We start from the raw sequence: 26,686 nt of genomic DNA on the forward strand, positions 1-26,686 counted from the left end.
GGCAGAGGGAAATGCAGAAACAGGAGAAATCCACTGATGAAGATGTGAACTCCAACAAAGAAAATAGACAGATATATCACAGCAACAGGGGCTGGAGGTAGGGCTGCCAGATCCAATACAGGATGCCCAGTTACATTTGAATTTCAGATAAACAATGAATAATTTTTTGGTATAAGTACGGCCCAAGCAACATTTAGGATGCATTTATACTAAAACTTTATTCATTGTTTATCTGAAATTCAAATTTAACGGGGTGTCCTCTGTTTTCATTTGCTGAATCTGGCAACCCTAGCTGAGGAAGTGAAGAAACAGATGAACTTCTGAAAGAGGCAGACTGAACTGGAGACAAAGGCCTAAGTGGTAAATTAGCAAAAAGAAACCTAAAACTAAAGGAAAGGAACGTATGTTCAAATTTTTTAAGACCCCCTAACTTCCCCGAAGTAACCACTACCATTCTTTTCATAACGTGATGGCCAAATGGACACGTGAAGGACTCTGGCTTAGTTTAAGGTTACGGTACTAGATCATTCAGAATCATGGTCTAAAAGAACTTTATTGAGGAAGTCTCACACACTTGCTTTTCCATCCGTACTTCTAACCTTAGAGAGGCTGAAAACAGCAGGGAAATAGCCAAACAGCTTTGCAATATACTGAAGCTGTGCTATATGACTCACAGTTCAAATAAAATGGGTCTCACAAAGAAGAATGATGGCTTTATCACTGAGATGTTTCCTGAACCTCCATTCATTACTTATTTTGTCAAGTAATCTCCAAGGGGAAGTATTTTTAGCATACCTACACTTTCATACGTTGACTGGAGGCTACTTAATATACAACCCTATTGTACTCTGAAACTATTCCTTAAAGGAGATGCAATGTGTGAGGTGAAACAGAAGAGTTAGACTCAATATTTTTTTTTCATGAGAGAACAGTGTGCTGTACTTAAAATATATATAGGCCTGACTTTTAAAAGTGACACAAAGGTGGTGGTAGTGTAAGAGCATGTGAGACAGCAGTGGTCATAAGCGGTGCAAGCGTAAAACACCATTGCCCTTGTCAACCACACAAGGCAAGTCCGTACATGGCTGGACTCTGACAAGACCCACCAGGAGTCTCTTTAAAGCATGTCTGAAGCAAGACACAGGCAGAGACGTAGGCAAGAGAAGGAAGGGAACTCTTAAAACACCACTCAGTCGTGTCCGACTCTGTGACCCCATGGACTGTAGCCCACCAGGCTCCTATGTCCTTGGGATTCTCCAGGCAAGAATACTGGAGTGGGTAGCCTTAACCCTTTACAGGGGATCTTCTCAACCCAGGGATCAAACCTGGGTCTCCTGCATCACAGGAAGATTCTTGACCATGTGAGCCAGCAGGGAAGATCCCACAGATTTTAGGACCTTCCTAAATTAGGTCCCATGGTCTTCCAGCTCCTGACTGATGCTTGTGTATGTTTTGGGAGGTAAATTATGAGGCAGGGACTCCTGGCTGCCTCTCAGCAGTCCTTCTCCCCTCCTTCTCAGTAACCAAGCCCCAGATGTTAGCTGGGCACCTGGCCTCCAAGCCCAAAGATTCACATTTCTCTGCCTCACTTACTGCCAGGTGTGGCCACCTGACTGAGTTAAGACCTAATGAAATCTAAGTGAAAATGTCATGTGGGAATGCCAACCGTTCTCTCTAAGAAGCAGCGGCTGCAGTCTTCTCCTCCTACTCCTTCCTCCTGCCGGGAAGGTATATCTCTGGGGTTCTGTCTTGTACCACGATGTGATGTGGTAGGGAAGGTGGTCATGGGGCTGTTTGTTGGTCACTGAGCTGGACTACCTACCTCCAGGTTTCCTTTATGTGAAGTAACAAATGCTCATATCTTTAAGCCATATTAAGTTTTTCTGTCACTCACAGATGAATTAACACCTCACTGATTCAACTACAGTTGAATCACCATCACTGATTCAACTACACACACACACACACACACACACACACACACACACACACACACACATATGTGTAAAATACACCAAAGTGTTTACAGCCTAACACATGATAGAAACCCAACGCATGTTAGTTCTTCTTTATTTGGTATGACATGACTACAATCAACCCAAAATATACAGACAGCTGTTCACTTCCCATTATCAGATAGAGGAGGTAACTATTGGACACCACAGAAGGACACAGCCAAAACAAGCTTTGTTCTTGTTCTTCACCTTTTAAAATCACCCTTGAAAGTCATCAAGCCTTCAGTATCTCACAGGTATCTTCAAATCGATTTGGATTTCTATTTTTGTTTTTCTTTTTAAAATAATTTTATTTAAATTATTTAGGGCTTGCCTTGTGGCTCAGCAGGTAAAGAATCCACCTGCAATGAGGGAGACCTGGGTTCGATCCCTGGGTCAGGAAGACCCCTGGAGAAGGGCATGGCAACCCACTCCAGAATTCTGACCTAGAAAATTCCAGGGACTGTATAGTCCATGGGGTCGCAAAGAGTTGGACACAACTGAGCAACTTTCACTTTCATTTATTTATCTTTGGCTCCGCTGGGTCTTTGTTGCTGTGTGGGCTTTTCTCAAGCAGGGGCTACTCTCTCCTTGTGGTGCACAGGCTTCTCACTGCAGTGGCTTCTCTTGCTGCAGAGCACAGGATCTAGAGCGCGCAGGCTCCGCAGCTGCAGCTCCTGGGCTCCGGACCACAGGCTCAGCAGTTGTGTCACACGGGCTTAGTTGCCCTGTGGTTGTGGAATACGGGACCCATGTCTCCCGTATTGCCAGGAAGATTCTTTACCACTGAGCCATCAGGGAAGTCCCTGACTTTCTTTAATTTGCTGCTTATTCAAGGCAGAGGTTTATCTGTCCAGCTTGTTGCTTCTCTTGATGCCCTCTTCTCTGGCATCTCCAACATCTTGTCCTTTAGCAGAACTTCTCTCTACCTCCAAGTGGTACACAGGCAGGGCTATCAGTGAGTCTGGGGGAACACAGGTAAAGAGGGTAGCCCATCCTCTAGTGATAGATTTGTCTGGGAATAGGCATGATCCCAGAATCCTCACATGGGCATTTTATTAATGCTAGCAGGAAAGATAAAGTCCTACTTGAAGGTTGTGGTTTTGCAAACCTGTAACCTTGGAGCTGCCAGTCACATGGAGGAAACTGAGACTGAAGTCAACACATTTCTAGACTTCCTAGTAATGTAAGCCAATAAATTTCTTTTTCTTTGATTTGAGGTGGGTTTTTATCTCTTGTCATTGGCAAAGTTCAGTAGACTAACATTAGATGGGTCATTTTGCATGGTTCAATGACATATTAAGGATAAAATAGATTGGGAAACTTCAGAATCAACAACCTTTTAGTATCTGCATTGGTTATCTTCTTAGTACTGTAAAATTTTTATTCATATTACTTATATAATATTACTAACATTAGATGGAAACTGGGAAATCTTTGGAGTTATAACTTTAACTAATGTAGATATGAAACCATTGGCATGATTTCCATCCTTCTAATGGGAGGCTACAGTCCACGGGGTCACAAAGAGTCAGACACGACTGAAGCAACTTAGCATGCACACACAATTCTACTTAAAGAAGCCGATCATGTTTTTACATCACATCAACATACAGAAAATAGTTTTGGTGTGCTACTTAAGTGTTTCATTATTCTGTTGGCTTCCTTGGAAATTCAAATTTTACAGACATGATATAAACATTCCCTCTACAGAGGGAAACATACACAGAGCACAGCAACTTTCAGTAACAATTTCTCCCACTAAAGAAGCAATTCCATTTTTAAAAGTAGCAGGCAGCACAAGTTTGTTACTTAAAACTGGATACTTCCTACTTGTAACAGTAATTCTGATTTTGTCTCAGGGAGAAAAAATGTTGGTGGTCTCATGGTAAACTAACCAAACTTAAAAATAAAAGAAACATTGATTTTCAAAGTTCCTAGTGTTTGAGAGTGAACACAAGTTAGTAAATATACATTTGAATTTCTACTGAGCCATGGATGAAGAATATTTTATCTATGAATAAGAATAGTTCCTAATTCCTAACATATTTGGCTATGCACCTAAATTGAGTGAAAATACAGACACTCCTAAGTGAAAACATACTGTACTTCTTTTATCATTTAGATTGAGGCAAAACAGGGTCTCATAAGAGATAAATATTCTTAACAAGCAAATAAAGAATTCCGCCACTGGGGTTTTTTTTTCATTCAACTCTTTAAGCTTTTATAACAAAAGTTTTTAGTGTTCCGAAAGCCTTTTACAGCTACAATTATATGAACAACACAATTTAATTAGCATGCATTCAGTGTATGGCTCTATAGTAGGAATTTCCATTAATTAAAATAGATGGAAAATACAAAAGCATTAGCTGTAAACAATTTGAGGAACCAAGAATCTAATTTGCCTATTGCACAACAAAGAAAAACACACTGCAGTTATGTGAATGATTTTGGCTTGCGTAGCAATTACATGTTTATCTAATAATTTCAGACTTCATTCATTTTACAAATATTCAATGGGTGCGGGTCAGCATTGTTATTGGTGCTTGGGAATCATCAGTGAATAGAACAGAAGATTCCTGTCCTTGCAAAGCTGACATTCTAGCAGAGGAGACAGACACTGTACAACAGACAGAGAGCATAGGTAAATTATAAAGGTCAGATGGTTCTATGGGAAAACATAGGAAGTGTAGACTAATATGGGGGGTCAGTGGTAGTTGGGGAGAGGGCTGGGCTGCAGTTTTCACTGAGATGGTCAGGGCATACCTCACAAGAAGGTGACATTTGAGCAAAGACTTTAAAGAACTGCCAGTGCGAGCTATGTGGGTATTGGGGGAAGAGCATTCCAGGAAAATGGCTAGGGCAAATGCTCTGGGCTGAAGATTCCTGGACTGTCAAAATCTGAAGCCTAGTGAGCAAAGCAATGGCACCCCACTCCCATATTCTTGCCTGGAAAATCCCATGGACGGAGGAGCCTGGTGGGCTGCAGTCCACGGGGTCGCAAAGAGTTGGACGCGACTGAGCGACTTCCCTTTCACTTTTCATTTTCATGCTTTGGAGAAGGAAATGGCAACCCACTCCAGTGTTTTTGCCTGGAGAATCCCCCAGGGACGGGGGAGCCTGGTGGGCTGCCGTCTATGGGGTCGCACAGAGTTGGAAATGATTGAAGCGACTTAGCAGTAGCAGCAGTGAGCAAAGAGGGGAATATGAGAAAATTTGGGCCTCTTTGTTTACAAGGGGGAAGCAGACCTTGAGGGCCTTTTTGATTGGGCTTGTTACATATGTGAGAGGCCAAAGATATAATGAAAATACAGGGCCCCTTGTTCAAAAAGGAAAAAGTGCTATATCAAAGATATTAAAATATAAAGCTTTCCCTTAAAAATATTTAGTACTTAGAGTGATTATTTATAATTAGATGAATAATTGTAGTACATGAGTAATGATTAATTTTCAAATTGTAAAAAAATGCAGTATTTAGTTTTATAATTTTATGTAACACAAAAATAATAATACTTTATTAGTATATCTTGATTGATCATACAATTTTCCTGACTAGTTTTTCTACATATTCATTTATTAGATCATAAAAATTTGTATTTCTGGCAATTTCATTTTCAGTTGATATAACTGAAAACTCTTAGCAAATTCAAGATCATAAATAATTTTTCTTTCAAAGGTTTTCCTTCTTGTGATGATAACTTTTAGGATCTGCTCTCTCAGCAACTTTGAAATATACAATATAGTATTGTTAATTATAGTCACCATAGTAGGCAGAGGTGGTCAAAATGGCCAACCTTCAGTTGTAAAATAATTAAGCTATGGGTATGTAATGCACAGATAATTTTTAATTTTGAGAAAGATATTTCTGCTGATGCAACTGTTGGTGGAGTTGTTAACAGTATTTCAGAAGCTGTGACAACAGTGAGAAAAATTTCCTATAAATTATTTCAAAATGTAAAGTGTAGTGTATTTAAGCTGATGAATCTTATAAAACAATTTCACTAGAAAGATTTAATTCTTCATACAAATCAGTTGCATTTTAGTTTGAATTTAATTTTAAATACAAATATATACAATGCATGTTAATGTTTCCTCTGACATCTCCTGTAAGTCATGGAGGTTGAATAAGAAACTGTGTAGATTTGTAATTTGTACATAATTCAAAGCACATGTTTATACATTTGATTACTGTATCTACGATTACAATGAAAAATTTAATTTTAAATTTTTCTTCAGTGAGTGGTTCACCTGAACATTCGTAGGAAAACAGTGTCCTTTTCTGTGGAATGTGATCCTTAAATTTAACTCCTATTTCTAAGCCCACAGACAGTTTCTTTACCACGTTGCAGCAGTTTTCAATAATGTGAATTCTAACCTCTCAGAGAATTCCATCAACTCTCTGATACACTTTATTGCAATGTTCATATGTCCATTTTTAATTAATTAATTATTTTTATAGCTGGAAATAGTCTTAGAGATCAGAAACCAGTGTGTGGTAGAAAACTTCCCAACCATGAGGAGCCTTGGAAACACAAGTAGAGCCTTTTAAAGAGGGGTCAGTGCATGGGTGTCCTCTCTTTTTTTCGCTACACTGACAGGATGTAGGCTCTTAGTTACCTGACCAGGGATTGAACCTGTGCCCCTGTAGTGGAAGTCCCTGTCTGCTTTTATTTTGTAATATCTTACTTACAAAACCTGCAGCCTAAGTGCCTGCAGTTCCTGTCCTAGGGCTCAGGCTGGAGGCTTAAATATCAGATGCTGCCAAGGCCAGCTCTGGGGATACAAGGCACAGCCTCGCACGGCTGTCCGGGTGCTGCTTCCTCGGGAGGCCCCTTCTGTCCCGCGGGGACCATTCTACAGATGTTGTGGCTGTTACCCTCACTTATGCAGGTCCCAGTTCCAGCATACCCACCCACTTAGGGCCCCACAGTGCCCTGAACTATTCCCAGGTGCAGCTGGCCAAACGCTACTGTGTGGGCGCTGCCCGCTATGCCCGAGCTGAAAGGTCAAACGGGATGAAGACTGAAAGGTATCCACTGATTCCGTGACAGGAACATCACTGGTGAATTTACCTAGGTCGATTTTTGTGAAATGGGAGGGGATATGTAAACACAGCTGTGTGATACAGCAGTTTAAGGATCAAAGGACTATGAAAGGAAGATCTATTCCAGTCTCAGTTCCACAGCCTAATTACTATGTGACCCTGCAGAAGGCAATTAAATGCTCAGAGCCCTGGTTTTCTCATCTAAAATGGGAAATCATATCTATCTACCCACACGGTTATGGTAAAAACTAAGTGATATAATACATGTGAAAGTGCTGTAAGGTTGGCAAAACTCTATATAAAATGAAAGGTGCTCACTGTTACAAGTAAATCTGTTCATGTTATTTAGCAAGAAGTACACTAAAAATCTGACGTAAACCACATGGCCGATAATAGGAAAGGCCAGATTCACTGAGAATGATGGAATTTCTGCTAAAAGAGCTCTGCTCCAAGGAAAGCAACGTTCAAGTGAGGAAGATATTTAGATCTGCAAGTGATAAAACACTAGATAAATTTACTGCCGTATTTCCCCAACAATTTAAACAACGTATTTTAACTATGGTTGTGCTGTTCGCCACAGTCGATTATAAATTCAAATAACCATAGTAAAAAATCTTGCCAGTTATAATCAATCACTGCACATTTGTCTAGGGAGGATTCTCCAGAAGGCTTTGCATTCTATTGGCTTTCTTTGTCTATCATTCTTTGGGAGGATAGAAAGGTGAATAGTAATATCCAGGAATATCTCTGGATCATCTGTAAATGCATCCTCAAATCCTGAAGTAAAGGTCTATGGTAAAATTGCAAACTTGTGCCTCAGGAGAAACCAAATCTAAAAACAGTCAAGGAGGGGGGTGAAAATCCATAAAGAAAAAACATTCATAACTTGTAAAATCCTGAACTGGAATGAAAAATCTTTTTCTATAAAAATGTTGGTGAGGACCCAAAAATGGATGGTAGCTAATAGTTCTGAACACATACTATGTACTGGGGCATGTGCATTTCATGTATAGTTCACCTGATCATCATGGCAAATGAATTAGCTGTTATGGCATCATTTACAGGTTAAAAACTGAGACACAGAGAGATTAAATAATTTGCCCAAACCACACAGCTATTAAGTATTCAAGTTGGGAACTGAAGCAAGCTTCAATGGCTCCAAAGCTCACAATCTTAATCAATGTTTTATACAGTCTCCCACAATTACTTCTTTCGAGAGCTTTATTAAATTTCTAAAAACTAATCAATCATAATTAATTACTCAATTTAGTCCAAATAGTTTCTGATATCTCTGCTACTTTTTCATCTTCCTATAAAACATTAAATCAGGATGGATCCCCTTCTGAACATGAAGGCTGCCCTAGCATCAGGGTAATGCGTCTTGATTGATTTTATAAATAAATGTGACGTAAATTATAAATAAGGGCTTCCCGGTAGCTCAGAGGTAAAGAACCCACTTGCCAATGCAGGACATGGGGCTTTAACTGCTGGGTCAGGAAGATCCCCTGGAGAAGGAAATGGCAACCCACTCCAGTATTCTTGCCTGGAAAATTCCATGGACAGGACTGTAGCCTGGCATGCTACAGTTCATGGGGTCGCAAAAGAGTCAGACACTACTCAGCGACTAAACAAAAGAAAACAAAAATTATAAGCAAACAAATACCAATTTTGGAATCAGGAAGTTATGTAGATTACATCTCAGATCTCTGGGAAAGATATCATTAAAGACAAATACCACCAGTACCCTATCTCACTATCTCCCTGTTTTCCAAGCCCTCCCAACCTGTATTAAGCTTTGTACCAAGGTCAAGATCCCAGTTCTAATTTGGTGCATCAGAATCACTTACAGATTGCTAAAACACAGATGGCTCTGATTCAGCAGACTTGGATGGGGCCCAAGAAACTGCATTTCTAACTAGTTCCTAGACTACATTGATGCTGTTGGTCCAGGGACCACACTTTGAGAACCATTGCTGTTGCTCAGTCACTAAGTCATGTCTTACTCTTTGCAACCCCATGGACTACAGTATGCCAGGCTTATCTGTCCTTCACTATCACCTGGAGTTTGCTCAAACTCATGCCCATTGAGTCGGTGATGCCATCCAACCATCTCATCCTCTGTTACTCCTTTCACCTCCTGCCTTCAATATTTCCCAGCATCAAGGTCTTTGCTAATGAGTTGGCTCTTCCTATCAGGTGGCCAAAGTATTGAAGCTTCAGCTTTAGCATCAGTCCTTCCAATGAATATTCAGCACTGATTTCCTTTAGGACTGACTGGTTTGATCTCCTTGCAGTCCAAAGGACCCTCAAGAATCTTCTCCAGCACCACAGTTTGAAAGCATCAGTTCTTCAGTGCTCAGCCTTCTTTATGATTCAACTCTCACATCCATATATGACTACTGGAAAAACCATAGGTTTGACTAGATAGACCTTTGTCAGCAAAGTAGTGTCTCTGCTTTTTAATATGCTGTTTAGGTTTGTCATAGCTTTTCTTCCAAGGAGCAAACGTCTTTTAATTTCATGGCTTCAGTCACCATCCACAGTGTTTTTGGAGCCCAAGAAAATAAAGTCTGTCACTGTTTCCATTGTTTCCCCATCTATTTGCCATGAAGCTACCCCACACCTGAGGCCAGGGGCGGCGGCCGAGAGGAGAAACCCCACATCCGAGGTAAGGAGCAGCGGCTGTGCTTTGCTGGAGCAGCCGTGAAGAGATACCCCATGTCCAAGGTAAGTGCTGCGAGAGCGCATCAGAGGGCAGACACACTGAAACCATAATCAGAGAAAACTAGTCAATCTAATCACATGGACCACAGCCTTGACTAACTCAATGAAACTAAGCCATGCCCGTGGGGCAACCAAACACAGGCGGGTCACAGTGGAGAGGTCTGACAGAATGTGGTCCATTGGAGAAGGGAATGGCAAACCACTTCAGTATTCCTGCCTTGAGAACCCCATGAACATTATGAAAAGGCAAAATAATATGCTACTGAAAGAGGAACTCCCCAGGTCAGTAGGTGCCCAATATGCTACTGGAGATCAGTGGAGAAATAACTCCAGAAAGAATGAAGGGATGGAGCCAAAGCAAAAACAATACCCAGCTGTGGATATGACTGGTGATAGAAGCAAGGTCCGATGCTGTAAAGAGCAGTATTGCATAGGAACCTGGAATGTCAAGTCTGTGAATCAAGGCAAATTGGAAGTGGTCAAACAGGAGATGGCAAGAGTGAACGTCGACATTCTAGGAATCAGCGAACTAAGATGGACTAGAATGGGTGAATTTAACTCAGATGACCATTATATCTACTACTGTGGGCAGGAATCCCTTAGAAGAAATGGAGTAGCCATCATGGCCAACAAAAGAGCCCAAAACGCAGTACTTGGATGCAATCTCAAAAATGACAGAATGATCTCTGTTTGTTTCCAAGGCAAACCATTCAATATCAGAGCAATCCAAGTCTATGCCCCAACCAGTAACTCTGAAGAAGCTGAAGTTGAATGGTTCCATGAAGACCTACAAGAACTTTTATAACTAACACCCAAAAAAGATGTCCTTTTCATTATAGGCGACAGAATGCCAAAGTAGGAAGTCAAGAAACACCTGGAGTATCAGGCAAATTTGGCCTTGGAATACGGAATGAAGCAAGGCAAAGGCTAATAGAGTTTTGCCAAGAGAATGCGCTGGTCATAGCAAACACCCTCTTCCAACAACACAAGAGAAGACTCTACACATGGATATTACCAGATGGTCAAAACCAAAATCAGATTGACTATATTCTTTGCAGCCAAAGATGGAGAAACTCTATACAATCAGCAAAAACAAGACCAGGAGCTGACTGTGGTTCAGACCATGAACTCCTTATTGCCAAATTCAGACTGAAATTGAAGAAAGTGGGGAAAACCACTAAATCATTCAGGTATGACCTAAATCAAATCCCTTATGATTATACAGTGGAAGTGAGAAATAGATTTAAAGGACTAGAATTGATAGATAGAGTGCCTGATGAACTATGGACGGAGGTTCGTGACGTTGTACAGGAGACAGGAATCAAGACCATCCCCAGGGGAAGGAAATGCAAAAAAGCAAAATGGCTGTCTGGGGAGGCCTTACAAATAGCTGTGAAAAGAAGATAAGCAAAAAGCAAAGGAGAAAAGGAAAGGTATAAGCATCTGAATGCAGCGTTCCAAAGAATAGCAAGAAGAGATAAGAAAGCCTTCTTCAGCGATCAATGCAAAGAAATAGAGGAAAACAACAGAATGGGAAAGACTAGAGATCTCTTCAAGAAAATTAGAGATACCAAGGGAACATATCATGCAAAGATGGACTCGATAAAGGACAGAAATTGTATGAACCTAACAGAAGCAGAAGATATTAAGAAGAGGTGGCAAGAATACATAGAAGAACTGTACAAAAAAGGTCTTCATGACCAAGATAATCACAATGGTGTGATCACTGACCTAGAGCCAGACATCCTGGAATGTGAAGTCAAGTGGGCCTTAGAAAGCGTCACTATGAACAAAGCCAGTGGAGGTGATGGAATTCCAGTTGAGCTATTTCAAACCCTGAAAGATGATGCTGTGAAAGTGCTGCACTCAATATGCCAGCAAATTTGGAAAACTCAGCAGTGGCCACAGGACTGGAAAAGGTCAGTTTTCATTCCAATCCCAAAGAAAGGCAATGCCAAAGAATGCTCAAACTACTGCACAATTGCACTCATCTCACACGCTAGTAAAGTAACGCTCAAAATTAGACAAGCCAGGCTTCAGCAATACATGAACTGTGAACTTCCAGATGTTCAAGCTGGTTTTAGAAAAGGCAGAGGAACCAGAGATCAAATTGCCAACATCCACTGGATCATCGAAAAAGCAAGAGAGTTCCAGAAAAACATCTATTTCTGCTTTATTGACTATGCCAAAGCCTTTGACTGTGTAGATCACAATAAACTGTGGAAAATTCTGAAAGAGATGGGAATACCAGACCACCTGACCTGCCTCTTGAGAAACCTGTATGCAGGTCAGGAAGCAACAGTTAGAACTGGACATGGAACAACAGACTGGTTCCAAATAGGAAAAGGAGTATGTCAAAGCTGAATATTGTCACCCTGCTTATTTAACTTCTAGGCAGAGTACATCATGCAAAACGCTGGACTGGAAGAAGCACAAGCTGGAATCAAGATTGCCAGGAGAAATATCAATAACCTCAGATATGCAGATGACTCCACCCTTACGGCAGAAAGTGAAGAGGAACTAAAAAGCCTCTTGATGAAAGTGAAAGAGGAAAGTGAAAAAGTTGGCTTAAAGCTCAACATTCAGAAAACTAAGATCATGGCATCTGGTCCTATCACTTCATGGGAAACAGATGGGTAAACATTGGAAGCAGCGTCAGACTTTATTTTTTGGGGCTCCAATATCATTGCAGATGGTGACTGCAGCCATGAAATTAAAAGATGCTTACTCCTTGGAAGGAAAGTTACGACCAACCTAGAGAGCATATTCAAAAGCAGAGACATTACTTTGCCAACAAAGGTCCGTCTAGTCAAGGCTATGGTTTTTCCAGTGGTCATGTATGGATGTGAGAGTTGGACTGTGAAAAGGCTCAGCACCGAAGAATTGATGCTTTTGAACTTTGGTGTTGGAGAAGACTCTTGAGAGTCCCTTGGACTGCAAGGAGATCCGATCAGTCCATTCTAAAGGAGATCAGTCCTGGGTATCCTTTGGAAGGGCTGATGCTAAAGTTGAAACTCCAATACTTTGGCCACCTCATGCGAAGAGTTGGCTCAATGGAAAAGACTCTGATGCTGGGAGGGATTAGGGGCAGGAGGAGAAGGGGACAACAGAGGATGAGATGGTTGGATGGCATCACTGACTTAATAGACATGAGTTTGAGTGAACTCTGGGAGTTGGTGATGGACAGGGAGGCCTGGCGTGCTGTGATTCATGGGGTCGCAAAAAGTCAGACATGACTGAGTGACTGAACTAAACCGAACTGATGGGACTGGATGCCACAATCTTCATTTTTTGTATGTTGAGAAAAGAAAAGAAATGTTGAGTGAAGAGCCAGCTTTTTCACTCTCCTCTTTCAGCCTCATTAAGAGGCTCTTTAGTTCCTCGTCATCTGAGGTTATTGATATTTTTCCCAGTATTTTTGATTCCAGCTTGTGATTCATCCAGCCCTGCATTTCACATGATGTACTTTGCATATAAGTTACATAAGCAGGGTGACAATACACAGCCTTGATGTATTTTTAACCAGTCTGTTATTCCATGTCTGGTTCTACTTGTTGCTTTTTGACCTGCATACAGGTTTCTCAGGAGGCAGGTAAGGCGGTCTGTGGTTTCCATCTCTTTAAGAAGATTCCACAGTTTAAGGCTTTAGTATAGCCAGTGAAATAGAAGTAGATGTTTATCTGGAATTCTCTTGCTTTTTCTATGTTCTAACAGATGTTGGCAATTTGGTTCCTCTGCCTTTTCTAAATCCATCTTGTACATCTGGAAGTTCTTAGTTCATGTATGCTGAAGCCTAGCTTGAAGGATTTTGAGTGTTACTTTGCTAGCATGTGAAATGAGCACAAATGTATGGTAGTTTGAGCATTCTTTGGCATTGCCCTTCTTTGGGATTGGAATGAAAACTGAGCTTTTCCAGTCCTGTGGCCACTGCTGAGTTTTCCAAATTTGCTGGCATATTGAGCGCAGCACTTTCACACCATCATCTTATTAGGATTTGAAATAGCCCAGCTGGAATCCTGTCACCTCCACTAGCTTTGTTTGCAGTCATGCTTCCTCAGGCCCACTTGACTTCACACTCCAGGATGACTGGCTCTAGGTGAGTGACCACACCATTGTGGTTATCTGGGTAATTAAAACATGTTTTGTACAGTTCTGTGTATTCTTGCCACCTCTTCTTAATCTCTTCTGCTTCTGTTAGGTCCTTACTGTTTCTGTCCTTTATTGTGCCCATCTTTGCAGGAAATAGTCCCTTGGTATCTCATTGTATTGTTTTCCTCTATTTCTTTGCACTGTTTACCTAAGAAGCCTTTCTTATCTCTTCTTGCTATTCTCTAGAATACTGGTCTTAGACCGCCACCCCGCTTCCCTCAAGCAGGTCCTGAGGCCAGGAGTTGAGTGGAAGTTTACTTGGGACGTGAGCCTCGGAAGCTCCAGTCGAGGCAGGGAAGGAAAACAAGCCACTTCAGGTACATGAGAGAGCAGGCACCACTGTGGGCCGCGGAGACTCAGTCTCACTGGTTTTCTCTGGCGGACGGCAAGGAAGAGGCCTTAGCGTTGTCCCCACCGAGGGGTGAAGAGATGCCTTTGTATTTAACAGCCCCCTACTCCTGTCCGTCACTGGTTAGAGGGCTGCTTCCTGTGTTAACACCTTGGCACATCCAGCCTCATCTGTTCACAAGTTACAGAAGCACCTTAGGCAGAAGAGTGTGTGGCGGAGAGAGCAACAGATAACCGCAGAACCCTACAGCAGGAGGCCGTCAATTGAAGGGGAGCAGGGAGTCCTGAGTAGACAGGGCTGGAAAGACAGTGAAAGTGTTAGTCACTCAGTCGTGTCCCACTCTTTGTGACCCCATAGACTGTAGCCCGCCAAGCTCCTGTGTCCGTGGAATTCTCCAAGCAAGAATACTGGAGTGGGTTGCCATTCCCTTCTCCAGGAGACCTTCCTGACCCAAGGATTGAACCTGGGTTCCCTGCATTGGCAGGTGGATTCTCAGGGCACCATTAATTCTGTTGTGATACACCCATATTTCCACTAATTGTAGCCTGAACACTTCTGGGCTTCTCAGCAATTTCTCAACAGAAAAGCAGGTTGCAACGGAAAAAAAAAACAAAATCCAAAAGGAAACTTGGAAAGCGATGTTATGTGTATCTACATTTTATGTGAGATCGGGTTCTTAAAACATTACGACACCAGAATGAAGAAGAGAAGTTATCTGCAATCTGTGTGTGGCAAGACCTTTCCTCATCTCTTCCCAATATTCTGACACTCACATACTCAGTGTCACTGTGCCCATTAACCCTTGAAAGTAGTTAATGTGACATGTGTGCCTGTGTGCTGTCGCTTCAGTCGTGTCTGACTCTTTGCAACCCTATCAACTGTAGCCCACCAGGCTCCTCTGTCTATGGGATTCTCCAGGTAAGAATACCGGGGTGGGTTGCCATGCCCTCCTCCAGGGGATCTTCCCGACCCGGAGATCAAATCCGAGTCTCTTATGTCTCTTGCACTGGCAGGTTCTTTACCACTTGTGCCACCTGGGAAGCCCCTTAAGCTGATATATGTTGCTGTTTTTAAACACAGAGCCATGTTTTCAATTGAAAGTATGATTTTTAAAGTGTTAAAACTTTAAGAAAAGTAGTAAAATCACAAAAGCCATAAACGTGCTGTTACAGGGAAATTCGGAGTAGTAGGAAGTGGAGCCAAGTGCAGGTACACATTTATAAACAATGCATCTGTTACGTGAACTTGCGGCCTGAAGTTGAATAGGTCTGTGGGAGCCAAGGGGTTTTTGTACAATTTGGTGGTTGACCAGCATGTTCTGTTTGAAAGCCAACTCTGAGAAAAATAAAACGTTTACTGGCAGGCATGTCTGGGTGAATGTCTAATGAAATTAGTTTTATTGAATTGAGACCCAAGGGGGAGAAGTTCAAATCTAATCATTCGGATTACTGAATTTGCTGAATAGAAGAACATCATAAAACAACTGACACTAAAATATTCATACTTGGAAATATTACTGTTTTCTTTTGAAATAATTATAAATTTATAGGAAGTTACAAAAGGAGTACAGAGTGGTTTTGTGTACCTTCACCAAGTTTGGGGAAACTCAAACTTTAACTCAATGGTTAAATCTCGTATAACTAGAGTATATTATCAAGACCAAGAAATTAACATTGGTACAATACATGTGTAGAGTTCTATGCCATTTTATCTCATGTAGATTCAAATAGCCATCAGTGCAATCAAAATACAAAACCATTCGATTACCAGAGATCTACTGATGTGTTGACACTTTACCAATTTGAATGAAGTATAGAAAGCTTGCATGCATGCTCAGGCAGTCTTTGTGACCCCCAAGGACTGCACCTACCAGGCAGTCCATGGGATTCTTCAGGCAAGAATACTGGAGTGGGTTGCTATTTCCTCCTCCAGGGAATTTTCCCAACCCAGTGATCAAACCTGCATCTCCTGTGGCTCCTGCATTGGCAGGCACATTCTTTACCACTGTGCCACTTGGGAATCCTTCAGTTCAGCTCAGTTCAGTCGCTCAGTCGTGTCCGACTCTTTGCGCCCCCATGAATAGCAGCATGCCAGGCCTCCCTGTCCATCACCAACTCCCGGAATTCACTCAAACTCACGTCCATCAAGTCGGTGATGCCATCCAGCCATCTCATCCTCTGTTGTCCCCTTCTCCTCCTGCCCCCAATCCCTCCCAGCATCAGCGTCTTTTCCAATGAGTCAACTCTTTGCATGAGGTGGCCAAAGTATTGGAGTTTCAACTTTAGCATCATTCCTTCCAGAGAACACCCAGGGCTGATCTCCTTTAGAAGGGACTGGTTGGATCTCCTTGAAGTCCAAGGGACTCTCAAGAGTCTTCTCCAACACCACAGTTCAAAAGCATCAATTCTTTGTAGCTCAGCTTTCTACACAGTCCAACTCTCACATCCATACATGACCACTGGAAAAACCAAAGCCTTGACTAGACAGACCTTGTTGGCAAAGTAATGTCTCTGCTTTTGAATATGCTCTCTAGATTGGTCATAACTTTCCTTCCAAGGAGTAAGCATCTTTTAATTTCATGGCTGCAATCACCATCTGCAATGATTTTGGAGCCCCCAGAAAATAAAGTCTGACACTGTTTCCACTGTTTCCCCATCTATTTCTCATGAAGTGATGGGACCAGATGCCATGATCATAGTTTTCTGAATGTTGAGCTTTAAGCCAACTTTTTCACTCTCCTCTTTCACTTTCACTTTTTAGTTCCTCTTCACTTTCTGCCATAAGGGTGGTGTCATCTGCATATCTGAGGTTATTGATATTTCTCCTGGCAATCTTGATTTCAGCTTGTGCTTCTTCCAGCCCAGTGTTTCTCATGATGTACTCTGTATAGAAGTTAAATAGCAGGGTGACAATATACAGCCTTGACGTACTCCTTTTCCTATTTGGAACCAGTTTGTTGTTCCATGTCCAGTTCTAACTATTGCTTCCTGACCTGCATATAGGTTTCTCAAGAGGCAGGTCAGGTGGTCTGGTATGCCCATCTCTTTCAGAATTTTCCACAGTTTATTGTGATCCACACAGTCAAAGGCTTTGGCATAGTCAATAAACCAGAAATAGATGTTTTTCTGGAACTCTCTTGCTTTTTCCATGATCTAGTGGATGCTGGCAATTTGATTTCTGGTTCCGCCGCCTTTTCTAAAACCAGCTTGAACACCTGGAAGTTCACGGTTCACGTATTGCTGAAGCTTGGCTTGGAGAATTTTGAGCATTACTTTACTAGCGTGTGAGATGAGTGCAATTGTGTGGTAGTTTGAGCATTCTTTGGCATTGCCTTTCTTTGGGATTGGAATGAAAACTGACCTTTTCCAGTCCTGTGGCCACTGCTGAGTTTTCCAAATTTGCTGCCATATTGAGTGCAGCACTTTCACAGCATCATCTTTCAGGATTTGAAATAGCTCAACTGGAATTCCATCACCTCCACTGGCTTTGTTCGTAGTGATGCTTTCTAAGGCCCACTTGACTTCACATTCCAGGATGTCTGGCTCTAGGTGAATGATCACATCATCATGCTTATCTTGGTCGTGAATATCTTTTTTGTACAGTTCTTCCTTTTAAATCCCGTTACTCTTCCCTGTTTTTAACTCATCAGGTAATGCTTTGTTTTTTGCTTCATTAAACAACTTTTGAAACTCAAGAGAAGAAAAATTTGTTAGTTATATTTCTGTTCTTTCGCTTGTTTCTTCTTTTGTTCTGATGTTCCAAGATTCATTCTTTTTTCATTTTCCTTCTTTTTAAGAACTTCATTTCTCCCTTCTTTTAGGGTAGATATGCTGGCAACTAATTCTCAGTCTTCCTTTGTCTGAAAATGTCTTTATTTCCCCTTTATTCCTGAAGGATAATTAATTACACTGGGAATAGGGTTCTGGGCTGAGAGTTCTTTTCCTTCAGCACTTGAGAATATTCTGCTACTTCCTTCTAGACTCCAAGCTTTCTGGAGTGGAGTATGAAAAACACTATAATTCAAACTATTTTTTCCATGTAGGTGCGATATCATTTCTTCCTCATTGTTTTCAGATATTTTTCTTTGTCTTTAGTTTTCTGAAGTTTAATGTTTGTTTTCAAGTGGATTTCTTTGAGTTTATCCTGTTTGGAACTTTCTCAGCTTCATAAAGTTCTAGGTTTATGCCTTTTGCCAAATTTTGGGAATCTTCAGTCATTATTTCCTTGAATGCTTTTCATCTATATTCTTTCTCCTGTCCTTCAGGACTCTGATAACATGAATGGTGGATCTTTTGCTGTAGTTCTCACATGTCCCTGGGCATCTTTTTTTTTTTCCAGTCTATTTTCTAGTGCCCAAATTGGGTAATTTCTATTGTTACATATTAAAATTTATTGACTTTTTCATCTGACCTCTCCATCCTGTTATTGAACCCACCCACTATATTTTTAATTTCAGTTATTATATCTTAAGTCTAAAATTCCCATTTGGTTCTTCTTTATATCTTTTTTTTTTTTTTTTCACCAAGACTTTATATCCTTTCATTTCTTTCAAACACTTTCATGATTGCTCAGTGAAACATTTTTTATGATGGTTGCTTTAAAATACTTGTCAGATCATTCTATGATCTGTGTTATAGGGTGGGGAGGCTGATGGTGGTGAACTCCAGGATCCCTGTAAGACTTCCACTGACAACCTGGGTGAGGGGAGAGGGGAAGTTGTTACCTCTGAGAGGGGAGGAAAGTCCTTCCACTCCTTCTCAGATACCACCCTGGCAGCAGCAGAATGGGGTGCCTTGTTATAGCCAGGCTTTGCTGGATGAAGGTGGGGCTGTGGGTTTTTCCATAGTATTTGGATGGAGTAGGGCAACCAGTATTTAAAAATATGTCTCACTGGGTTGCCCCCTTTCCTGGTGCCTTGGTTATAGAGAGCAGAATTTGGCAGGCACTTTTGTCTTGACTTCCCTGGTGGCTCAGACGGTAAAGCGTCTGTCTACAATGCGGGAGACCTGGATTCGATCCCTGGGTCAAGAAGATTCCCTGGAGAAGGAAATGGCAACCCACTCCGGTACTCTTGCCTGGAAAATCCCATGGACGGAGGAGCTTGGTGCAGGCTCCTGTCCATGGGGTCACAAAGAGCCGGGCACGACTCAGCGACTTCACTTTCTTTACTTTTGTCTAAGTCTACTGGTATTTCTTGGTTGCCAGTTTTCCTAGCATCCAGCCTGGAATACACCAGGCAACAACAGCAAAAAAACACACTGGAAACTCACTGCTGGGTCATTCCTTTAGGTCCCGAGGCCCTCTCACCAGTCTATCCTTTTATCTCTACCCTTTTATCTTTACGTTCTTTTAAATACAATGCCCAGGGTTTTTAGCAGCACTTAGTAAGAGGGTTGCAAGAGATGCAGGTTTGATCCCTGGCTCAGGAAGATTCCCCTGGAGAAGGAAATGGCAACCCACTGCAGTATTCTTACCTGGGGAATTCCAGGGACAGAGAGCCCGGTGGGCTACAGTCCATAAGGTCCCAAAAGAGTCCAACACAACTTAGCAACAAAAACAGCAAGGAAGAGACTTACAGAGAAGTACATCGATTTCACCTTTGTTTGGAGACAGAAGTGAGTGGGCAGAGTTTTAAAGTGCCAGAAATAATGAAGATTTCTAACTTTTCAACCCTTAGATTGAACAGGGCATTGACGTTCACAAAGTCCATTCACAGGCATTGCTTCTTTGCATCTTCAGAACCTGGTAAACTTGATATTATTAGCATCAGCCTTTTTCATATGGGAGAACTGGTTCAGAAGGGACATGCCTGACCCAGAGTCACACAATGAGTTATCACAGGGCTGAGGCCAGAACGTGATTATTCTACTTGTTGCAAAATTTTTTCGAGCCAAAGTAGAAGCATGAGTACATGGAGGTGAATAGCTGGCCAATGATATTAAATACTCTTCTGTGGCCCTCCTTGTCTCCCATTCTGCTTCTCTTGTCTTGAAGGTGCAGGATCTACATTCACTGCTTGTGCTGCAGGAACTGGGCAAGCGATGTGACCCACAGCGTCACCAGCCAGACCTGTTTTCTAGGGCACAGATGACAGCCCTGATGGGCTAGGCCCTGGCCCCATGGGAGGGTGGGACTACCTGCTCTGGGAGGAAACCCCTCAAACCAAGCCCTGGCCTCCCACCCAGTCAGAGCACAGGTGGACAGACATTCTTCCTGAGGTCATGACCCTGGGAGCTTTCTTTTCCCCTCAGGCTCTTCTTCTCATAAATTGACAGGCTGCCCTTGATATTGTTCACCATTCATGAAATCAAAGGTTCAAAAGCAGTGGTTCACAGTAGATTTTCAAAACCAACCTGGCTGCCTTGTTGCAATGCAGAGGCTTTACCCATCCTGTGGGGCCCACTGTGGGGACCTACATCTTTGTCACAACCCGTCCTCCTGGCAATGTGCACCCTATTCATTTCAGTCCAATCATGTTCTTCTCTAACACTAAATCTCCAAATTTTTCCTAAAGCACTCACTGTACAAATTTCCTACATCTGAAGCTTTTAAGTATAACATAAGATTGGCTGGAACACTGGGATTCTGCAGATTTACGAGTGCATGTGATAAAACCTCCAAAACGTCTAGACCTCAAAGTTTTCTGAGTCAATCTTTAAGTAAAATTCACACTACAGAATGATGTGCCATGTTCAGTCTGTGGCCTCAAGTATCCCCTCGTAGAGCACCACATACTCCCAAGATCGACACACTCCGGTCTGAGAAGCATAACCCCAGGTAACTTATCAAATAAAGCTACAAACTCTTTTCTATGGTTCAACAGCACACACTAAACACATCTGTGGACTTCCTAAAATTTATCTTTCCAAAAAGTTATTCCAAAACCAGTGAGCAAAAATTAATATGACAGAAGGTAGTTTTTATCTGTTGCTAAACAACAAAGGATATATTTCAGGAAAATAAAGTTTAGAAGAGGTGGGATGTGTTTCCTAGTGGAGACTGCCAAACAGCAAATAACCACAAAGATACAAGTTTAAAGCTTTATGAATTCTCACCACCAGTCCCGCAAATCTGCAGTCATGAGTCATATTACTGATTTGAATTAAGTAGGAAAAGGCATGTCTAAAAATAGTAAGATTCTTGAATTACAGAATTTTGGAAAGAAATATGATTAATTTTATTTAGCTCCAATTGCACTCAGTAACCAGAATTAAGCTACAATGGGTTAGCCCAATAGGGAAGGTTTAAAGCATGGTGGAGATGAACTGGATTTATGCTGGGAATTTGTTCCTGGAGACCAATCTTCATCAGGAGCAGACATTTCCATTTAACATCTAAAGTGGCACAGATTCCATTCACCAGGACTGCCAAGTTAAACAATTCTTTAATTTTTTTTTTTCAATTTATGGGGGTAATTATTATTTCAAATATTGTAATATAAATGAGATTTTATTGTTACCTTTTATTTTACCACTTCAGAGTCACACAATTCAAGTTTTCAGAAAGCATGAACATACTGCATATGACATATTTAAAGGAAATGAAAATAGTGATTCTCCTGGTTCTTAGTCCAGTGTTAATTTGCTTAATGACTCCCTCCTCTGCAGATGAATCAGAGAGAGGTGTGAGTTTGCCTCCACCTGTCCATCCAACGTTGAAGAACACTTTACAGCAGAGGAAGAGCCTGGATTACTGACAGTGACCAGAGTCCCTGGTGGTAAGCAACCACCAGGAGAAAAGAGCATTCTCACACCCAGCAGAGCCGCTCAGGGACACCCTGCCCACAGCCCACACACCATTCCTTCACCACAGACATGAGGGGAGTCACGGAGAACAGAAACCACGTTCCCAAACAGACGACGGCCCTTGCAACTGACAGAGGTGAGCCCACCCCTGAGAATCACCAAACATCTGAGAAAATTCTGTAGGGGAAAAGCAAGGCACCAACTCTACAAAAGAAGAACATTCACACAGAGAAACTGCATGTAGAAAGAAAGGCCAGTGTTTCCAAGAAGAGATGCTAATTTTCTTCGGAAGGAGAAAGAAGGACATCACACCAATAAACAAGAATAGACCTTTTTTTTTCATTTCCTACAAATGAAAAAATAAAATTGTAAAAGTTATTAATTTAAAAGGGAGGTGATAGAGAATACAAAAAGAAAAAAAAAAAAATCCAAAAACATCTAGGACAAAAGTGTAATTCCTAAGAAATAAGGTCCAGATAGACCCTGGCATCTCTTCAGCAACACTGCATACAAGGAGACAATGATGCAATGTCTTCACAGTGATGAGAGAAATTATTTTTTAACCTAGAATTCTATACCTGGCCAAATGGTCATTTAATTGTGAAGGAGAATGAAAGCTTCAGAAAGCTCCTCAGTCTTGAGTGCACGCTAAAAAATTGTTAATGATGATTACCAGCAAAACTAAAAGAGAACCCAAGAAACAGACATAAGTATAAGAAACAGTGATGAGCAAAGAAACAAATAAAAGTTACAGGTAAGCTTAAGTAAATGTTGATCATGAAAATAATGACCCAGAATGGAATCATGGGTAGATCTCAACAGTTAAAGTGCTAGGAGAGTAGGAAAGGCAAAGTAAAAGTGTGCTAAGGGCCCTGCCCGAGCAGCAGAGGGCCAGACAAGCAAGAGGGAAGAAGTTTAGATGTTGAGAAAAAGCACAGATGAGCTTAAATATCTGAATTAAATCACAGAGAAGTGTCTACACTTTGAGAGACAAAATAAAGCAGCAAAAAACAACAAAGAGCACAAACAAAAAGCAAGAAAGAGGAAAAAATAGAGAGTATGATAAATGGGGAAAAAAATAAATAGAGAAGAAGAATTGCTCCAAACACTATTACAGTAACTATAATAAATATAAATAGGTTAAAGTAATTAATCAAATATCAGGGACTCTGAATTTGGCTATGAAGGCAAAGGTCTGCTATATTTTATTCACCAGACCTATATTTAAAAACGAAATGACCCAGGGAAGCTGAGTGAAGAGCTTGAGACAGAGAAACTAGATAAAGCCCAACAGGGGGGAAAAAAAAACCCAGCAAAAATGGTTTCAGGAAAATTGGGATACAAGAAGAAAAGTATTAAAAAGGACAATGAGGAATGTTTCCTATTGATAAATGATATAATTCACTTGAGCAACCTCGATAACAACTTGAGCATCCTGGATAACAAAGCCCTTGCCTGTTATTTTTGAGATCTTGTCATCATCAAGTCGGGTATCTCTGTCAAGTCATGAACAAGACAAATAAATCCCCAGCCTTCATGGAGCTTTTGTTCTGGTAGAAGGCTGACAAGCAAAAAAAAAAAAAAAAAAACTAGTAAGGAAACTATATAGTATGTCAGATGCTAAAGCAAATATATAGGGAAGGGTGACAGGGAACACAGTTTCAAGTTGGGTACTAAGAACAGATGGCCTGACTGAGAAGGGGATACACGAGCAAAGGCCTCAAAAGAGCTCGGAAAGCAACTAGGCAGATTTCTGAAGAAAGAGAATTCCAGGCAGAGGGCACAGCAGGAGCCAGAGTGGGAAGTGGGCTCAAGATGGGAGAGGGAGTCAGTAATGGGGGGCAATAAATAGACATCCAGGAAACACAAACTGATGTCCCTTTCCCACAAGACACTGGGACATCACAAAATAAAACACACAAGATGAGCTGCCTGAAAAATGACACAAACTGAAACATTACTAAAAAGAACAGAATTTTAAAAATATACGACACCCAGTCAAGGAGACCTGAATTTAGAGAGACGCTACTGGACTGTGACTACAACTAAAATAGCTGCTGCTGCTGCTGCTGAGTCACCTCAGTTGTGTCCGACTCTGTGCGACCCCATAGATGGAAGCCCACCAGGCTCCCCCATCCCTAGGATTCTCCAGGCAAGAACACTGGAGTGGGTTGCCATTTCCTTCCTCAATGCATGAAAGTGAAAAGTGAAAGTGAAGTCGCTCAGTCGAGTCCGACTTTCGAGACCCCATGGACTGCAGCCTACCAGGCTCCTCCATCCATGGGATTTTCCAGACAAGAGTACTGCAGTGGGGTGCCATTGCCTTCTCCATAAAATAGCTTAAACCTATTCAATTATATCTTACCAACTGTGATGGAAGACAGTATAAAAAGAGAATGGCTTAAGTTCAGGGATCTAATGGACAGCATGGTGACTGTAGCTAATAATACTCTTATATGTACCAAATACTTAAATGTTGCTATGAGGGCAAATCTGAAATGTTCTTAGCACAAAAAAGAAATGGGAACTATGTGATGAGATGGACGTGGTAGCTGATACTATGGTGATAATCATTTTGGTGACATCATTTATAAATGTGTCAAAGCAACACATATACCTTAAACTTACACAATGTCATATGTCAATTATATCTCGATAAAGCTGGGGGGAAAAAAAAAGAGAGAAGGGCATGGTTTGAGTAGTATTCATGAAACAGGTACTTTGGAGACAATATGTGTTGATACATTTTCGGCAAGGTTGTGGTTGAGAATGCACTGATCAGTAGACTTGAAAAATGAGTTTGTTCAGCAGAAGTATTTTTCATTCTAGTCATAAAGATAGAAGTATCTGGGGATACTTAGATCATTAAAATCACCCAGTAATTTCAGGAGCTGAAAGCCACCTTATTAGTAGTAATTTCCCATATAGACTCCCTATAGGAGAAGGTGCTTATCTAAGGACTTGAGCATCTAGTACCAAGGAGACTTCACCAACATATATTAATAAAATGGCACTCTGATTTATTCAGAATTATTTATTCTCAGGTGAGTTTGGTTTTAGTAGTCAGCAGCCCACAACTACCTGGATATGCAAAAACAAAAGGGACCTAAGTGAAGAGCCAAGTTTTGAAATAGAGGTATTACCCTGAGGTAGAGTTGGGTCTGGAAAAGGCAATGGCACCCCACTCCAGTACTCCTGCCTGGAGAATCCCACGAACGGAGGAGTCTGGTAGGCTGCAGTCCATGGGGTCTTGAAGAGTCGGACACGACTGAGCGACTTCACTTTCACTTTTCACTTTCATGCATTGGAGAAGGAAATGGCAACCCACTCCAGTGTTCTTGCCTGGAGAATCCCAGGGATGCCGGAGCCTGGTGGGCTGCCGTCTGTGGGGACGCACAGAGTCAGACACGACCAGAGCTGGGTCAATCAGAATTAGGCCTTCCAGGTGTCACAGTCCTTCATCCATCTAACCATAGGCGTGAAATACTGTCCTGAGCAAACAGCACTGGACCTAACAGTTAGACAACCATCTAGGACTCTGCCACCACTAGCTACCAGCCCTGAGCAGTGCTACTTAGTCTCTCCAATCCTCGGAGATTTACGTATCTTTCAAAATGGGAGTAGTAATAGCTCTTCTATCCATCTGATCGGTTTGTTTTGAGGCTCAGTATCTAAATCTAAAACAAACAAGCTGTGAGAAGAGAAAGTATTAGCGCCGCCATCATCACATGCCCTGCAGCCTGAGTATATAATTGATAGACTGAAGCGCATTACCACAATTATCTGAGAATTGAAGGCAAGATGAAAAACCACTAACCCACTGAACAAAATATAGGAAATCCTACCTCTCAGCAACTGGTTTGGCAATGTTTTCAAAAATGGTCTCCTGCTTTGCATCCTGATCAAAAATCCTTTGAAATCTGCAAATGTGAAAACAGTAATTATTTAAAAGCTGAGCCTTCAAACCCTATTGGATTAATCCATTTTTTTCCTCCTAAAAGCTTTGTAAATTACCCCATATTTACATCACTAGGCTTACCTAACCTAACACAATGTTTGCCCTGTAGCCCCAAACACACTGAGCTCTTGTACCCCTGTATACAAATGGTGGGTAAACAGTATTGCTTTGACAAGATCTGCACAATAAATCCCTCTGAAAAACTGCAGCAGCTTTGAACCAAATAATAAACTGTGTGTTTTTTAGCTCTCAAGAGGGACAGTGTCTGCAATTGGCATCAAATTCAGATCGAGATTAAGTGCATGAAATGGAAACCCAAGAACAGGACGTAAACAGCCAAAGAACTTCTGATGTCTGACCTGCAAGAAAAAGACGCAGCTGTGGAATGCATGATCACTGAACTCAGTTTTAATGTCTTGAGTTGAGGTTTATTTTCCATTAGTTACCGCATCCTAGGATCAGCTACTTAATTCTCAGGATAGTTTATTTCATTTTGTTGCTCAAAGTCAAAAGTCAAACAGTAAGTTAAAATAGAGCTGCATTGTAAAGGAAATCTTGACGTGACTGGCACAGCTAGGGGACCGGGGAGATAGGATGGTGTCCACTGCACTCTTATTACCTTAGCTTAGGACAGGATCACGAGCACTGCCAGCACCGGGAAGAGGCGCTGTGCTGTGTGTGCTTAGTCACTTAGTTGTGTCTGACTCTTTGTGACCCCATGGA

The 26,686-nt window shown here is 41.5% G+C and overlaps 1 protein-coding gene across 10 annotated transcripts in view; it reads right to left on the reverse strand.

Annotated features, from left to right (window-relative positions):
* The window catches only part of KIF6 (kinesin family member 6), a 425,617-nt gene that overhangs the window by 387,512 nt on the left and 11,419 nt on the right, over nt 1–26,686 (reverse strand). For 9 of the 10 annotated variants that reach the window (XM_070777913.1, XM_019986270.2, XM_019986271.2 and 6 more), the window contains exon 3: nt 25,851–25,925. The exons of the other annotated variant lie outside the window; for it this stretch is intronic. In XM_070777913.1, the coding sequence (XP_070634014.1) occupies nt 25,851–25,925 (75 nt within the window). The remainder of the gene's footprint in view (nt 1–25,850; nt 25,926–26,686) is intronic. 10 annotated transcript variants of the gene reach the window in all.

Source organism: Bos indicus, chromosome 23, assembly GCF_029378745.1.
Source record: "Bos indicus isolate NIAB-ARS_2022 breed Sahiwal x Tharparkar chromosome 23, NIAB-ARS_B.indTharparkar_mat_pri_1.0, whole genome shotgun sequence".
Lineage (NCBI taxonomy): Eukaryota > Metazoa > Chordata > Mammalia > Artiodactyla > Bovidae > Bos > Bos indicus.